At 42.2% G+C, this 18,728-nt stretch overlaps 1 protein-coding gene across 1 annotated transcript; it reads right to left on the bottom strand.

Annotated features, from left to right (window-relative positions):
• Positions 1-600: 600 nt before the first annotated feature.
• txnrd3 (thioredoxin reductase 3) lies at positions 601-14,733 on the bottom strand. Its single transcript, XM_047348519.1, has 16 exons — positions 14,417-14,733; positions 12,788-12,848; positions 10,460-10,569; positions 10,110-10,217; positions 9,829-9,901; positions 9,630-9,749; positions 9,386-9,528; positions 8,088-8,203; positions 7,333-7,558; positions 7,033-7,125; positions 6,552-6,628; positions 2,986-3,142; positions 2,753-2,860; positions 2,350-2,445; positions 2,106-2,240; positions 601-1,161 (listed from the first exon to the last, which is right to left on the bottom strand). Exons 1-16 carry the CDS (start codon positions 14,531-14,533, stop codon positions 1,099-1,101), a joined length of 1,803 nt encoding a protein of 600 aa, XP_047204475.1. The 5' UTR covers positions 14,534-14,733; the 3' UTR covers positions 601-1,098.
• Between the last annotated feature and the right edge of the window lie 3,995 nt (positions 14,734-18,728).

Raw genomic sequence — 18,728 nt, 5'->3', positions numbered from 1 at the left:
ACTTTCATTTGGGTCTTCAAAATTATGCAAAGTCATGAATCTTAAAGTATGGAAACTTCTATATTTATATTTAACAGACAAATTTGGTAATCTTAACTGACCTTAAAAGGGGAAATGTTTTGTCTGATTTAATGTCAAAAAGTGAAGAAAAAAAAAAGTCATTCCTTTAATTGTGTAAATATCTGTGAATCAAACATTTTACAGACTCAAATGACCCACTGCCCAACAGCCTCGTCAATGACCCCTCACATTCAGTGTCAATCTGAGTAGTGACAGTTTAACACAGGTTAATGGTGAGTACATCCTTTATTAAATGTGGAGAAAGAAGCTGTCTACACGAGTTCGACATCAACAAACATGTCATTTATACAGAGGACCAATGTCCCACACTGGCTATACAGAGGGAGAACACACAAGATAAATCAACTGTCAATACAACTCAGGCCGACATTCATTCAGTCAGAAAATTGTAAATCAGGTCACAAAAGGGTTGAGAGTTTGCAGGCTGTTCTAAGAAGAGATGTTCTCTTCTTTCAGACTGATGTTGAATTCAAGGTAAAAGGACCAAGTGGAATCATGATGGGGATGTACACACACACACACACACACACACACACACACACACACACACACACTAGAGCCACAAATTAACTCGAGCAGTTTTCAGTCTGTGCATCCTCTGCTTGCAGAAGGTGGATAACAATAGGATGCAGTTGGGGATTTGGACGAAGGATTGCGAGCCACCATCGGGTACCTCTGCAGAAAGACATCGATCCTTGCCCACCTCAGTATCTTAGGTTACGGGCCAGGACGTCATGAAACCGTCCAAGCACACACATCCCTACAGGAAGTGTGCTGGAGCTCCTCTGAGAAGGTGCTGGTGGAGGCCAGCAGAAGCATCAGCAGAGTAACCCTGCCATTCAGCAGACTACCCTCATATTGGACTCTTGGAGCTTTGGATCGCCTCTTTGCTCCATCAGAGCATCTTTCACCAGATTAAATAATCAGGACAAACCAACACCCTGTAAACTCTGGCTGGGAACCAAGAGGACAGGAGTCTGATAGGAGAGCAGCCCGCTAAACAAGCAGGGTTTAACCTCAGCAACCAGCCTGGGTGATGTCTCCACCGGATTTCTTCGTCACCTGCAAGGTAGTGAAGACCTACAGGAAGAAGGGGAAATGATCACCTAAATGTTGCTTTGTAAACGGCCTAGAGGCAGGCAACTTTGTTGGAAATCAGGTAAAGATAAAAAAAAAAAAAAAAGAGCCTCAAAATAAATGAATCTTTTTTGGAGCATAATCTGACAAAAAAAAAAAAATCATTAGTTAAAAAAAACAATAACTTGTTTAGCAAAAATCAATAGCACAATTATTAAAGGATCTGTGATGCTGTGGGCCTGATTTTCAAAAGGCTTTGAGAACCTTGTTGAAGTGCAGCATGATCCAAAAACAGGCAAATAAACACAAATGGTTCCAGACAACAAGCAACACGGCTGCAATAAAAGACAACTTTAGGTTCGGCAACTTCATCCCAGGGGTCAACAGGTTGTATAGGTCACCTGCTTTAAAAACATTTAACTCAAGCCGCTACCTGAACCGAATAACCCAGAATTACAGAACCCAGAGCATTATTATAGGTTGTTGCAAGTAAATTTGGGAATTTTCACAGCTGTCTAAAAACCTCGACAGAACAAACGTTGCAAAATAAATGTGATGTAAAACAGCCAGAGCATGTTAATGTGCATAATTAGCACTGTTAGGCATTAACATAATGAATGAGTAATGCTGCTCCATTATTAAGCTAATACAGAGCACGCATCTCCACTAAAGAACCGATCCACACTTCAGCTCAAGATCTTCTTAATAACAATTAAAAGATCCTGTAATAGGCGATAAAAGCAGCCTGAAGATGGCTACTGGTCCCAAACAGGAAGGAGTGTCACAATCCTCATCAAGCCTCATGTCTGTCGTGGTCGTTTTGTGATGCACGCTTAAGAACTCAATTTGGATCATCATTTCAATCAAAACGAAATTAAATGTTTTAGATATTTAAAGAAAAATGTATACCATAAAAAAAATAAAGACATTCTGAGTTGTTCTCTTACCTCGGCACAGGTCGGGTGGATGCCAATGGTGGTGTCAAGCTGCTCCTTGGTCGCACCACATTTCATGGCGACACCAAAGCCCTGCGTCACCTCCCCTGCATTTGGACCCAGGTAGTGGAACCCAATGACTCTGTCCTGGAAGGTGACGATGAGAACGACAATAAATCCGGAGTAAGAAGCAGCTAAAGCTAGCGGTTACTTCAGCGTCAGGATAAATCTACTGGAACAGTCAGAGGAACTGTACATTGTCGAGTGTGTTGCAGATGATCTTGGCGTAGCATCGGTTGTTGTCGCGGCCCGGCACGGTGAACTCCAGAGGCCAGAACAGGCTGTGGTACACCTGAACCCGTCGCAAAGAGAGGATCAGAAACAATAGAGGACACGTTTATCCACCTTGTATCCCTTATTAGGTTGTAAATATACTTAATATTTGATCTAAAGCTGCTACGTTTTCTACCCAGAACCTTACAAACAGATTATATCAGACTGCTTTAGATTTACTACTCTGGATTTATTTAAAAAGAAACGTGTCAGATCATTACTGGAAACATATTTTCATGGCTTTATTTGAACTCCGTTTGAACACAAGAAACACCCGACAGTGTTCAGAGTCAGGTGAACCTGGTGAGCTGTAATAAGTTATTCACCGAGATGTTGTCCTGTCCGTAGAGCTCTGTGGCTCTCTCCTCTGACAGGCCGCAGGCACCGTACTCCAGAGGGGTGAAAACCGTGGTAGGAACGTTGATGTAGTCACACTATGCAGAGACACACACATTTGTTTGTCAGGATGCCTGGGCATCACATTAGTAACCATCCAGTAGGGATTAGAGGCAGGCCACAGGACGGATTCGATCCGAGGTGCCAGTGGGACCTGAAGTACCTTGACAGTTGATCCGCTGTAGAGACGACGAGCCAGTAACCTCCCAGCTTGGATGGCAACAGGCGTCAGCTCCCACTTTCCCTCCAGAATGTCTCCAATGGCATAGATGTGGGCCACATTGGTCTGCTCTTCATCGTTCACTGGAATCTTTCCATTCCTGGAGAATGGTTCAGAGGTTAACAACTAGTGATGTTGTTTTTTTATATTATTTTACTTCAAATGCTTCTTTAAATGTGACACCACAGCAAAGAACGACATAAGTCAAGTATAATTCATCATTCAATGTAAATGCCAAGGAGAAGTTCATTAAAACACGGTTCTGATAAAAATGAAAGTTCCTGTTTATTTTAAGCTCCTTTGTTCACAAATACTGAAGCCAACATGGACTCTATTGAACATGCAGACACTGCATCAGATACACACACATTAACACAAGGAATCAGAATATTATATAGTGCATCCAATATTACCCCAGTGTTAATCCTTTAGTCACATGGCAGGGATGACAGGAAGGTTTAGTCAATAACTAACCCATGTGCTTCTCCTCACAAAGCTCACCTGTTTGAACCAGCCAATGAGAACATTTTGTCCAAACTAATCCAGTGTTGTTCTTAGTAATGTAGACTCTAAACAGGAAGCGGTGTCACAGCTGGAGAATCACTATGGTGTCTCTCAAACGTGCTTAGAACCATCTTTCACAGTTTGTCAGATTACAACCACAAGCTTCAGTAGATTTCCTTTGGGTTTTTAATACACTGCTGAAAAAAATAAAAGGAACACTTAAACAACTCAATATAACTCCAAGAAAATCAAACTTCTGTGAAATCAAACTGTCCACTTAGGAAGCAACACTGATTGACAATTAATTTCACATCTTGTTGTTCAAATGAAAAAGACAACAGGAGGAAATCTTTGGTGATTATCAAGACACTCAATAAAGGAGTGGTTCTGCAGGTGGGGACCACAGACCACTTCTCAGTACCGATGATTTCTGACTGATCTTTTGGTCACTTTTGAATGTTGGTGGTGCTTTCACACTCGTGGTAGCATGAGACGGACTCTACAACCCACACAAGTGGCTCAGGTAGTGCAGCTCATCCAGGATGGCACATCAATGCCAGCTGTGTCAAGAAGGTCTGCTGTGTCTGTCAGCGTAGTGTCCAGAACCTGGAGGCGCTACCAGGAGACAGGCCAGTACACCAGGAGACGTGGAGGAGGCCGTAGGAGGGCAACAACCCAGCAGCAGGACCACTACCTCCGTCTTTGTGCAAGGAGGAACAGGAGGAGCACTGCCAGAACCCTGCAAAATGACCTCCAGCAGGCCACAAATGTGCATGTGTCTGCACAAACGGTTAGAAACCGACTCCATGAGGATGGTATGAGGGCCTGACGTCCACAAATGGAGGTGGTGCTCACAGCCCAACACCGTGCAGGACGCTTGGCATTTACCAGAGAACACCAGGATTGACAAATTCGCCACTGGTGCCCTGTGGTCTTCACAGATGAAAGCAGGTTCACACTGAGCACATGTGACAGACGTGACAGAGTCTGGAGACACCATGGAGAGAGATCTGCTGCCTGCAACATCCTTCAGCATGACCGGTTTGGCAGTGGGTCAGTAATGGTGTGGGGTGGCATTTCTTTCCATGTGCTCACCAGAGGTAACCTGACTGCCATTAGATACCGAGATGAGATCCTCAGACCCCTTGTGAGACCATATGCTGGTGCGGTTGGCCCTGGGTTCCTCCTAATGCAGGACAATGATAGACCTCATGTGGCTGGAGTGTGTCAGCAGTTCCTGCAAGATGAAGACATTGAAGCTATGGACTGGCCCGCCCGTTCCCCAGACCTGAATCTGATTGAGAACATCTGGGACATCATGTCTCGCTCCATCCACCAATGTCACGTTGCTCCACAGACTGTCCAGGAGTTGGTGGATGCTTTAGTCCAGGTCTGGGAGGAGATCCCTCAGGAGACCATCCACCATCTCATCAGGAGCATGTCCAGGCGTTGTAGGGAGGTCATACAGACACATGGAGGCCACACACAATACTGAACCTCATTTTGACTTGTTTTAAGGACATTACATCAAAGTTGGATCAGCCTCTAGTGTGTTTTTATACTTTAATTTTGTGTGTGACTCCAAATCCAGGCCTCCATTGGTTAATAAATTTGATTTCCATTGATGATTTTTGTCTGATTTTGTTGTCAGAACATTTAACTTTGTACAGAACAAACTATTTAATGAGAATATTTCATTCATTCAGATCTATGATGTGTTATTTGAGTGTTCCCTTTATTTTTTTGAGCAGTGTACAACGCTGTGTTAATGAACATTAACACACACTGAACACACCGTCCCTACAGTGACAAAAGGCCAACATTATGCTGTGGTAATTCTTTTCTTCAACAGGGTCAGGGCAGTCCTATCTTAAGCTATGATGGAGGAGCAAAGTACTGGACAATCCTGGACCAGTAGGGTCCATCTTTCATCCGGTCAATGACACCAAACGCAGCCAAAACTGAATCATAGCATATTCATCTGTAAGAATGGTCCAATCAAAGTCCTGACCAAATTTATTACAAACTTGCTGCAAGGCTTGAAAATTATGCAATAATGCAGCAAAAGGAAGTTTAAAGTATTGACTTGATTTTTTTAATTCTGAAAAAAAAAACAACTAAATAAATCATTTCATTTTAAATATCTTCTCTATACTTCATAATTGTGCGTCACTTTGTCTACAACATCAAATCCTATTAAAATACACAGAGGCTTGTGGTTGCAGGGTAGATTATACTCCAATAAGACCTGCTATGAGCCAGTAATAAACAACTAATCATCTTTGAGACAACGACGTTAGATTTTAGTCACATGGTTCATGAAATACAAGAGAACTGCATACATTCCTCCATCTGACACAGCAAAGATAAATAAGTGGGTCCAAGGTCATTCGGAGCACACAGATACAGAGCTGTAGTAGCATTTGTAAAGATAACTGTTAATATTTCACATCTTGGAACCCAAGCCCATTAATGGCCCACCGATCCCAGCGGCGCCAACTGGAAGTGAGCTTCTAAATATCGTTATGGTCATAAGACCAGATCATATGACTACACTGACTTCAGGCTCTTTTAATCCCTGCTGGCCTCACAAGATCAACTGCCAAGTTATTCACAAAACGAATCCTGCATGTTCTAAGTGTTCCCAGTCAGAAACAATCTGTTGCCATCGGATCCGTCTTACGTGCCGTTTCAGCATTAAGCCATGAGAGAATAGCCGAACAAAAATGAAAGGAGAGAGGAAGGTAACTTTTGTAAATCATTTCCTGATAGCAACCACATGCTGACACAATATACACAGCAGCATTCTCACTTTACCATCCCGTCAGCTCTTATCTCCCTGACAAATCCCCCAGCATGCTTTAACTAGCCCAGCAGAGAGCCAAGGGTTAATCAGAACTGCTGAATCATAGTGACTGTACGCCGAGTCTTAAAGGCACAGTTCAGCACATGTGACGCGGCTGAATGTACAGAATCATGAAGCGGAGCAGATGAAGGGAACTTACTTTGGGTTTACTTTGACGCCTGCCTTGTCCAGGCCGATTTTGTCGGTGCACGCATCTCGACCCACTGCTATCAACACCTGAGGAACAGAGAGAACCTGGTTAGTGACAAGAAGTCCTCAGTGTTGCTGATTTATTTGCACAGGAGAGGCCAAATGTAAAAAGAGCAGGAACAAAGGTAACAAATCACTTCCTTCATCTTAAGATGCAGCAAGGCTTGTGTGCTGCTGCTAAAAGCAGACTCAACATGTTTACACAGAGAATCAAAATAGATCCAGAACAATAACCTTTGTAATAATTGTGATAAAGATTCATTATACAACAAGGAAAAGATTGAATCAAAGAAGAAACAATAAACAAGGACATGTTCATATTTCCAGGCGTCATCATTTAACAGTCCTAACAGACAGGTAAGAAGCAGCAGCATTGATGTGCTGCAGATGGAGGGTTGGCTGCAGGATGAACTGATAATAGAACCATGTACCGTGTTGTACTCGTCCTCGATGATCTCGTCTGTTTCTGTGGACTTAGCCGTCACCCTCAGCCTGCCGGGGCTGCCAGCTTCCAGCTCCTCAATCTGGCACAAATCAGAAGCAAATGTTTATCTACCGCCAGAAACTTGGCTTCAAGGATGGCGCAATTCAGAGTTACACACAGTAAAAACGTCTGCAACAGAGCAACTACTTTGCAACTCTGTTACGTAAAGTACAAGAGTGACATATTTTAAACCGAGAACGCGGCGCAGGTCACAGATTAGTCAACATTTCAGGAAGCACACACAAACCTTTGTTGGAACAAATCTGCGAATGAATTTGACATCGTGTGTCTCCATATGTTCTCCGGCGCGGTTAGCCATGTCCTGATCGAAGCCCCTCAGCAGGATGGAGCGCACCATGATGGTGACGTCGAGGCCGAGGCCGGCCAGGAAGCCGCCGCACTCCAGGGCCACGTATGACGCTCCGATAACCAGGGTCTTCCCCGGGCAGTAGGGCAACGAGAAGAGGTCATCACTAGTGGACAAACAGAGGGGTTGGTGCACAAAACTACATGAAGCAATACAACCATATCTCATTTCCTTTCATTCTCAATTATGCACCAATGTGTTGATCTGTCACATTAAATCACATTTAATACACCAGATTAAAAAGACATTTCCTTTTTTTTTTGGACATTCAATGAACTCTGCAGAGCAATAGGTTTTATAACAACATTAATGCAAAGTAACTTATTAAAAATCCTGCTGTAGCAGCTTCCAGCTCTGAAAATATTCCCATTTTAAAACCTAAAGTCGATTCAGCCACTTTAAGGCAAGCAGCATTAAGCCACAGCATAGTCACCTTGGAAAACCTGACAAATAGGGGAGTAGTGGATCCAAACAGAGGAGTCCACCCTACTATAATGCTTACTGAGATTAGAGCCGTGCAAACGCACAAAGAAAAGCATTCCCTACAGCGGCCACCCAGTGGGACTCAACTCTAGGTGTTAGCTGCTGTGGTGCAGTACATGATCACAGAGACCTTACATTGGCAGACTGTCTACCTGGTGATGCAGTACTCCTTGTCTCCGGGGATTCCCAGGTATCGTGGCCTTTCGCCTGTGGCCAGGACAAATCTGGCTGCTGTGTAAAACGTCTCCTTTCCTCGTTTGTTTGTTGCCTGTCAGAACACAAAGGAAAACGCTCAGAGCTCTGATTGAATTCAAGATTCTGTTCTCAGAGTGTCTGAGATGTGCCTGATGTGAAGCTGGAAACCAAGTAGAAAATCCACAATGAAAACAGTCATGTTTTCAGAAACGATACAAAAAACGATTTGACTAAAGTACTTTGGAAGCTACCTGTGATAAAATGAAGTGTTTTTCCATACCAACCAAAAAGACACATCTGAATGTGTTCTGGAACCTCTAGAAGCAGGGCTAAACCAAGAGACTTTATATCTTCAACTAGAAGCTTTAATGCAATTTTTAAAAAAGTGACAGACCAACAGAAAGTGAACTACACAAGAATCTGAAAAGTGTGGCATGAATTTGTATTCAGCCACATGAGTATATTCTTTGTTGAATGAAATCTATCTTCAAGTCTAGCAGGATATGTCTCAGCTGGCTTTACATCCACAGACCTTCACGGTTGACTATTCTTCTTTGCAAAGTATCTCAAATTTAGATTGGAACAAAGTGCATTAGAACATCAAATGTTAAGTACTGCCACAGATTCTTACTGAAGGTCTGATCTTTAAAAAGGTCAGACTGACAAATAGTCATTGATCTAAACTACTCCATTGTAGCTCTGGTTGGATATTTAGGATGAGTCTCTTCTCAGGTTTTCCAACTTCTGCAGCCTTCAACAAGTTTTCTTCCAGAGTAGCCCGTCCTCCATCCATCCCTCCATCCATCTCTGTGTAGCTTCCCTGTTCCTCCTAAAGAAAAGCATCCACCACAGCCTGTCTGTTGTGCTCCTTGATCTCCATGATGCCTCTGGTCCACTAATGTTCTCCAAAAAACCTCTGAGGCCCTCACAGAACAGCCAGATTTATACTGAGCTTAAACAAAAAACACAGAAGGTCTCAATTGACCACAAAAAGCTGCAGTGGTTTTTATTTAGGGATGCCAGGGTAAACTGGGCTGCATACCTATGCCAGCAACAATTTTAAAGTTTTATTTCTTGACATTTTAATAAACATGCAGCATTTTCCTTCCAACTTATGTATGAACTACTTTGTGTTTGTCTAGCACATACAATTCCAATAAAATACAATTAAGTTTGTGGTTTTGATGTGTCAAAATGCTGAGGTCAGGGGGTACAGATACTATAGTAAAAATGCTTCCTTAGATTGGTCATTTACCTTGATTTTGTGGGGTTCAATGAACTCTGCGTAAGCGTTGACATAGTTGACGTTCTTATCTCTCAGTGCCACCCTGTAGCCCCAGTTCAGTGAGCCAATATAACTGTTCACTGCCGTCGTCATCGTCTCCCAGTTGTGTTTCACTGAGAACAGACAGACATTCGGTTATACACAGGTTCCTCCTGAAGAAACTGTCTGTAACACAGCCAGCAGGTGTTAAGATCTCAGGGATCGGCAGTCTCACCTGATTCACCTAACTCCCAACCAAACTTCCGTGCGTCTCCGATTGCTGTAGCCAACAAAGCCGTCTGGTGCATCAGCTTCTTTGGAATACAGCCAACGTTCACGCAAGTTCCACCAAGACCTGATAAAGGCAACAATCATGCAGACTTTATGCTGGCTACCAGACAAGATTTCATTGTTTAGCTCAGAGCGCAGCTTACCCCAGGTGGTTCCCTTTGGTGTGGGGACGACATAGTCCAACACCATGACCTTCTTCCCCAGTAAGGCTGCTTCCTGTAGTCAGTGGGCCCAATGTTATCACTACTGTGTTGTAAAGTTTGTATTTATTAAAAAGTTTACATTTTCCATCCTCTTTGAAATCGTAAGAGCTGAGCACAAGAAGTCACATGACAAGAGAACTGCAAGTTTAGCTTTGGTTTCAGAGTTACAGACGGAGTGTTACTGTTGAAACATTTGCCCGGCAAACAAACCAGAACATCACCTTGGAGCAGGCCAGGCCTCCAGATCCTCCTCCGATGACAATCAGGTCGTAGTCATATGCTTCAGGTTCTCCGCTGAGAAGCTGCTGTAGGCTGCCGTCTTTATGAGCCTGAGGCAAACATCAACACAATGCAGGTCAAATGTAACGATCGTACAAAAACCATTAGATCACACCTAGATTTAACCATTACAGCCCAGTTACTTGTTTATATCCCACTGAGTCGTATGAGAGAGAAAAGGTTAGACTTTCCAACTGAGCTGAGAAACAAAGGAACCGTTTAAAATTTGGACACGGAATAAACAATAAGTCAGTCAATGAGATCAGATGTACCGAAGACATTTGATCCTCACCTGCATCGTTTTGTCACAACCACCGACATGCGTCTTGTTGATGAAGACCTGAGGAACGGTTCTCTGTCCAGTCATCTCGAGCAACATCTCCTGGTAGTTGGTTCCATTCTCTGGACAGAAGGGTTATTGTATGAGTGCAGTACTGACGCCAGGTCTCCGTCATGAGCCAATGAAATGCCAAACACTCAGAACAGAAGAACATGGAGCTCTTCTTCTCCACCAGATCTGTCACCTTGTAGAGAAAGCCTCAGGTTTTATATTGTGCTGATGTCATAATGACTACTTCACACAGAAAAGGGGCTAAAATTCCAGATAATGTTTGATCAGAGCAATAATGCAACACTTTGCTGTGATGGAGACAACAATCAGCTTAACAAGCTGCAAAGAGACAAACAGTTCCTGTAAAACAATCAATTGTATGCTTCAGGTTTTTGCATGAACACGTTGACATAAACACTCAACTTGAGCTCTCATTTTTGAGACGTGAATTCATTGAAGCCAAGTAGTGAATGAAAAGATAAGGCAGCTTATTTAAAAGGCAGTCTGTTTGGGGATGAACACTCGATTTATACTGGTCCTGTCCCAATACCCACACTACACCCCTCTATGAAGGGTGTACTTTGTACAAGTGCATGTAGGGGTTGAAGTGTGCAGGTTATAAGCTGCAAAATTGGAGAATTGGGACAGTAGGAGTTACATCATCGACTTGCACCTCTGCAACGGAACTGCAACTGTGAATTGTGGGTAGTATACTTCGGCGCAGTCCACTTAGATGCGGGCTTCACCAAAGTGTGGATTGAGGGCACAAAGGGGGCGGGGCTAAGGACCCCTCTGGAGGATTGGGACACACTACGCACTCGAACCCATCAACAGGAACGCACAATTCAGGGACTCCAGGGTGGAAGTGCGAGTATTGGGACAGGGCCTCTGTTTGAAATATCCTACGCAATTCTTCCATCTGTGACTGTAGTTACAAACGTGGCCTAAATAAAGCAAAATGTTCTTTTATGTTGCTGAAACAATTCAAATGTGAACAAGAGCGGCTGGCTTTTTTCAGCTGTTATCTACAGTTTATGTGAGAAAAGACAACAGGAGAGAATAAAACAGAACTAAGCACCACAGGTAAGTGAAGACACATGTACATCTAACCAACATGTACTGAATAATAAAGCATTTGCTGTTCAAGTGTCATGAAGGAGCTTTAGACTTGGATGAACAAACGAATGGAACAGAAATAATTGCCAGCTGTAATGTCTCTCAACTAACAGCTAAAACTAATATTTGCACATAAAAATATTTCTCCCAGTTTGGAGGAAGGCTCTTGCTGAACTTAGCGTGTATTTTGTATGTTTCCAGCAGAGTAATGCAGTTAGCAGGTCTATCAACCCCCACTCTGGTCTCCTTTGGTATGTTCAGCATAATCAGGAATAAATAAAACAAGATACTTTAATTGTTAATGCAGTTACCTTAGCTTAAGCATTGTTTTTTACCTGCAGCAGCTGATGGTGCAGCAGCTGATGGTGCAGCAGCTGGTGCTCCTCATAGGACCACACCCTCATCCAAAATACAACATTCACGAGTGGCTCAACAAAACCCCTGACTTCTTAATGTGTTATCAACTTTATGCCTTTACATACATTCCTTTCCAGATTTATGCAACTAACTCTTTATATTGCATGTGGTTACCAAGGCTCTGCAGCAGCTTCTAAAGTTTGAAGACTGTACTGAAATACTGACAATACAGTGCAGAAAGTTTTCTTGATCTGAGCTGCAGCTGGAAATGTTCAACTCAGCCAAACAGGGCCAGAAAAAACGAACAAACATGCAACCGTCTTCAGCCGACAAGCGTTGTTTCCCTATGAGGCAGACGGACAGGAAAGAGCAAAATGCTGGATGATGCCACACGCTAGATACAAGCTAACACGACGACACTGATGTAAAGCTCCTGTATCTGCAACAATGAAGTAGTAAACCTCCCAGACATAAGCTAACACTATCCATTTAAATGTTAGCTTCAGGAACACAGACAGCCCAATGACCGAGTTCTGTTGGTCCGCGCTTCCCCGGTGTCCCAGGTGATTGGTCGGTGCTGCCCGCTGTGTGCTGCTACCAGTAACCATAGCATCAGCCTGCGTTAACATGGGAGTGGTTTCAAACTTGATAACAGGAAATGGGCTTTAATTGACCCAACAGGGTTATGTTTCTTCATCTACTGAATCTAGTATGCTAGCAGCTGAATTTTAGACGTGGCCAGTTTCAAGTCAGCCCTGCAGAGGTCAACCGTGTCATCTCAAAACCAAAGTGAGAATAAACAATCTTTAGTCTTACCCATGAGATCCAACTCCATCACATTACACTCGATTTTCAGTTCCTTGAACAGGTTCTTCACCTGCAAACAAAAACTGTTTTAACCAACTTTGAAATGATCCAAAATCCATTTGTTGCCTTATAATAAAATATTCTATATGTGGAATTATATTTGCAAAGGTAGCATAGCAGATTCACATCACCAATAATGAATTCCTTATGCAAAGATTTGACACATTTTCCTTTTCAATATGCAAAACATTTTTATAGCAATGTTTCCAGATGGCTCGGTTTATTTTCATTGCGTATTTATATTTATTCACAAAAAGAACCGTTTCATTTTTATAATTCACAGGCTCCAAACATCAGAAAAACTACAAACTGCACAGAAGACAGAAGATATGGCTTTATTTTCATTTATTGTACTCTTATTTTCAGAGTTTTAATTAAATGAATTGATATTTACATTTTGAGTCTTCTTCAGCACAACTTTATACATATTCCAAATTACAGCAAGACTGAAGGAGATTGACCAATTCTGTGTATTTATTTTCCATTCTTGTCATTTTTAAAGTGTCCTTGATTAATATTTCTATAAGACGGCTGAAAGCCATCAGATGGTGTTTACTCCAGAGTCTGAACTGTTTCAGAGAGGAAAGAAGATCTAAACCTGACTAAGAACTCATTTAAATCTACATTTTTAGGCTCTGCTACCAGGACCATGTCATGACCACTTAATGTGGTCCAATTCCTCTAGATGAATCTGCCTGACAAGAATGAAGATGCTGGCAAGGTTAGAGAGTCTGGGCTGTTGTGTCTTGTTCAGAAAAGGTTCAAACTGTAATTATTATCATAGGAAATGATCATGTGACCAGAAAGCATGTCTCTCCATCTGTTAGAAATGTATTAACAAACCTTCAGTCTACTTTAGCTTGTTTTGCAGGTGTGTGTCTACAGGCGGAAGCGTGTGTTCACCTGTGTATTTAGAGTTTGTGGCAAAACCCAAGCTGCAGTTCATAGACCCTTACCCTCAAATTACACAGCACACAAGCTAATCTGTAAAGAAAATGGGCAAAAATGTGCCTCTTTAGCACCCGAAAAGACAGTAATAGTAGCAAAGGAGCAGCCGAATACAAATACATGCCACACTTTTCAGAAAAATGTGGACCAGCATGTTTTCTTCACTCTTTATTTTAATTATAATTACCAAAAGTATTTTTTTTTATCTGCAAGAACTCTTTACGTAAAGGTGTGACACTTGTAATACGCCGGGATGTCACAAACACCTGAGGAGAGTTGACTTCAACTAGACATGCCTGTGAACTTCAGGGGAAAATTACTTCAAGTATGTCGAGGGCAAGATATTATGCAAGCTAAAGTTGTTTTTTTGTCATATAAAGGCAAGTGTGTTTGCAACATACCCCCCCAGCTCCGTTTCAGATCAACTACCTCGTTTAGAGACGTGAACCTACAGATAAACTATATGAAGTTTGTGCTGGGTCTTAAAGAGACAGAGGCCGTTTGCTGCATCGAGGCAAAGCTCCAGCAATTAGGCCGAGCCCATCCCGTGTAGTTCGCAAGAGAAAATCTCTACGTTTCCGACCGGGATCGTCATGGTTCACTAAATTAGGTACAATGTAAAATACTTACCTGGACACAATATGGACAGTAGCTTTTGCTGAAGACCACCACTCGATTGGAGTCAATCAACTGCTGTATCTGACTCTTTAGTGCATTTTTGCCGGTGTCATTTTCGATGGGAGGCATTTTCTAACTATTTCCGTCTGCTTGCGTAAAGCAAGCTCCGATAAGACGTCTTTCCAGAGATAATAAACTGAAAGCTAGCTGCCGGCACCTGTTACTCCTAACTCCCCAGACAAAATAGCAGACACAGACGGACGATCTTTCCCGCTCCACCGCCAGCAGGTAGTCGTCTATCAGCCGCGCCAAACGTCTCCAGCGTTTTCTTGTCTAACTGCTTTGGGTTCGCTCGTTTTGAGTCATCGCGTTCGCCGTACAGCTCATGGTGAACTGTAGGGAATCGGAACAACCCCGCCCACGGGTCAAATCGTGTAATACAAAACGAGCGATGCGTATATGAGATACGTCACAGCGTCACCTATTAACACACGCACAATTACTCAACTGACACGTCAAAGTGAACATACCTTGGAACTAAACCGGGTTATGTAAAGACATTTTAAATCGTACTGGTTAGGAGAGGGTTAGTGTTAGTTACAGACGACTCTGGAAGATAAAATATCCAAACTTTACAAAAGTAAATTAAATAAGTAAGGTTTGAAGTTGTAATTAGTTCTTGTCTCGGTATTAACTTATTGTGTTAGAGAAGAAGAAAAACAATAAAAAAAAAAGCCAGAGCTGAGCATAGTTTAAACTCTTTAGCGCCACTCATGTTTCAATGGATGCTGCTCCTTTAAACGGTGTAGCATTAAAGCCTGGAGTCTATCCCCACCTGCTGGTGAAAGTTCGCCAAAACAGAAACTGTATCTTTTTAGAATCAGAATCAACTTTATTGACAAGTTCGTACATACAAACAAGGAATTTGACTCCGGTACACTTTGCTCTTTGGTTTTGTTTTTGCATTACAGAATATACAAATTTACAATTTACACATATCTAATAGAAAAGGTGCAAAAATAAGTATTGACCTCCAATCCCCCAACGATGTAAAACTGGGTAAAGCCTTCATTTCATTTTAAGCTGTTTTTCTTCTGGTGCTGCTGTATTTAAGTTACTGTGTGGATGTCTGAGGAAACATTAGTGGTGGTTCATCGTAAACACTGTATTTATTGCAAAAAGGAGCCAAAAGTGTTAGAGATATTGAACGTTTTTGTGAACACATTAAGACACAAAACAACATAGGTTGGGATTAATGTAAGGGACAAACTGGTGCCAAATATAATTCGAAAATACTTATCTGACTGGTGTTAACATTTAAGGATCACATTAAATTTAAAGATGTATAGTATTTATTAGGGTGTCAAATACATAGTGTAAAGTATTGCATTGATGGGGTATTTGTTTTATGTTTGCTTGTATTTAGTAATTAACGTATGTTGGTTGATTCTGACATTATTCATTTATAAACCAAATAACTATTTCTAATAAGGAGTAGGATTAAACAGTGTAAACATCATTCTATTCGTAGTGAACATGTAAAACTGTCAAACGCAGGCATCTTCTTTGTTATTTCAATCTAACTTTTTATTGACATATTTACATTATCAGTTATTGAACCTATGGACAACCAACACACAAATTCATTCTAAATAAAATTGTTGTCATATAAATGTTCATACATAAATGCTGCTTTCCAAAAATTCGGATGATTTTCTATGTTTATGACTATTTACATTGTTCATAGATTTTCACTGAAGGCATCAAAATTGTGAATGAACACATATGTAATTATGTAGCAAACAAAAGATTGTAAAATAACTTTTAATATGTTTTATATTTTAGATTCCTTAAAGTAGCCACCCTTCGCTGTGATGACTGAAATATTAACCTTTGACCTTCTCTCAATGAACCTCTGGGAAGTTCTTTCAAGACTCGCTGGTAAACCATTCCAGGCGACCACCTCATGGAGATCATGGAGAGAACGCCAAGAGAGCAAAGCAGGAATCAGAGCAAAGGGAGGCTATTTGGAAGAATCTAAAATATAGTAGTTGAGGTTCTTCAAAGTAGTACATGTAAATCTGTACTACTGTAAGTATATATATTCAATTCAATTCAATTCAAAAATACTTTATTAATCCCAAAGGGAAATTAAATGTTGTTATAGCTCATATCATGCAGGTTTCTTCAAAGAGTCGTTGTAGATGCTGATGGCTGTGGGCAGGAAAGATCTCCTGTAGCGCTCCGTCTTACAGCAGATCTGAAGAAGCCTCTGACTGAAGACACTGTTGTTGTAGGACAGTCTGATGAAGAGGATGCTCAGGGTTCTCCATAATGTTCTTCAGTTTATGAAGAATCCTTCTTTCCACAATGATCTCCAGAGGTTCCAGAGGAGTCTCCAGAACAGATCCAGCCTTTTTTATCAGCTTGTTGAGCTTTTTTAAGTCCCCGGTTCTGATGCTGCTTCGCCAGCAGATGATGGAGAAGAGATCAGATTTTCCACCACAGACTTATAGAAGATATGCAGCATCTTGCTGCAAACACCAAAGGACCTAATCTTCCTCAAGAAGTACAGTCTGCTCTGTCCCTTCTTGTAGATGGCTTCACAGTTGCATCTCCACTCTAGTCTGTTGTCCAGGTGAACACCGAGGTATTTATACTCCTCCACCACCTCCACTTCTTCTCCCATGATGGAAATCGTTTTTGACTTATTCCTGTTTCTCTTAAAATCTACAATCATCTCCTTTGTTTTAGTCACGTTCAAAATGAGATGATTGTTTCCACACCATGACACAAAGTGGTCCACCACCTTCCTGTACTCATCTTCTTGTCTATCTCTGATCCACCCCACGACTGCAGAATCATCCGAGTATTTCTGCAGATGACAGGAGTCTGTCTTGTACTGGAAGTCTGAGGTGTACAGAGTGAAAAGGAATGGTGAGAGTACAGTCCCCTGTGGTTCTCCTGTGCTGCTGACTACCTGGTTAGACTCTCAACCCTTCAGTCTCACAAACTGTGGTCTGTTTGTCAGGTAGTCTTTGATCCAGGAGATTGTTGAGGCCTCCACCTGAGTCTTCTGGAGTTTCTGACAAAGCAAATCAGGTTGGATTGTATTAAATGTTCTGGAGAAATCAAAGAACATGATCCTCACAGTGCTGCTGGCTTTGTCCAGATTACAATGGGTTTGTTGAAGCAGGTGTTTGATGGCATCTTCAACTCCAACTCCACAGTGATAAGCAAACTGAAGGGGGTCCTGATGGTTTACTGTTTGCTTACTCAGGTGGGCCAACAGGAGTCTCTCTAGGACCTTCATGATGTGAGATGTCAGGGCAACAGGTCTATAGTCATTGAGGACTGATGGGTGAGTTTTCTCTGGTACCGGAACAAGACTGGAGGTCTTCCACAACACTGGAACCTTCTTCTGGGCCAGGCTAAGGTTGAAGAGGTGCTGCAGAATCCCACAGAGCTGCTCTGCACAGGCCTTCAGGACTCTAGGGCTGACATGATCTGGACCTGCAGCCTTATTCCTATTCAGTCTCTCCAGTTGCATCTTCACCTGACTTCTTGAGACACACAGGTGGAAGGGGGAAGCAAAGGAAGCATCAGCATCTTCTGATATGGTTGATGGCAAACATGTAGAAGGGTCTAGGGCTGAGGTGGAAGATAAAAAATGTGAGGTGTTACTGGACAGCTGTGGTTCCTGTGGGTCAAAGGAAGATGGAATGTCTGTTTGGCTGTGAACAGGAGAGGAGGATGCTGAGCTTGTTTCTGAACTGAACCTATTGAAGAATGTGTTCAGTTCATTGGCTCTGTCCAGACCTCCATCGGTCTGATCATCCTTCTGCTTGAAGCCTGTGATCTTCTTCATCCATGTCCACACATCTCTGATATTGTTTTGCTGGAGCTTGCTCTCCAGCTTCTTCTTGTACACCTCCTTGCTGTCTCTTATCTTGACTTTAAGTTGCTTCTGTAAACTCCTCAATAATTCTCTGTCTCCCTCTCTGACGGCTCTTTTTTTTCTTGTTAAGCAGGTCCTTCAGGTCACTGGTGATCCAAGGTTTGTTATTGGGGAAGCATCTCACGGTTCTGGTGGGGATGATGTTATCCACACAAAAGTTTATATAGTCGGTTACACACTCAGTCATGGCATTGATGTCCTCTCCATGTGGCTGGCACAGTGCGTCCCAGTCTGTAGCCTCAAAGCAACCTTGCAGAGCTTCTTCAGCTTCCTGTGACCATTTTCTCACAGTCCTCTTTATTACAGGTTGCCTCTGAACAAGGGTCTTATATTTTGAGCGGAGAAAAACAAGATTGTGATCTGATT

This window comes from Girardinichthys multiradiatus, chromosome 20, assembly GCF_021462225.1.
Source record: "Girardinichthys multiradiatus isolate DD_20200921_A chromosome 20, DD_fGirMul_XY1, whole genome shotgun sequence".
NCBI classification, from domain to species: domain Eukaryota; kingdom Metazoa; phylum Chordata; class Actinopteri; order Cyprinodontiformes; family Goodeidae; genus Girardinichthys; species Girardinichthys multiradiatus.
Note: the sequence above shows the minus strand (reverse complement) of the source record. Positions and strands in the feature narration are given on the sequence as shown.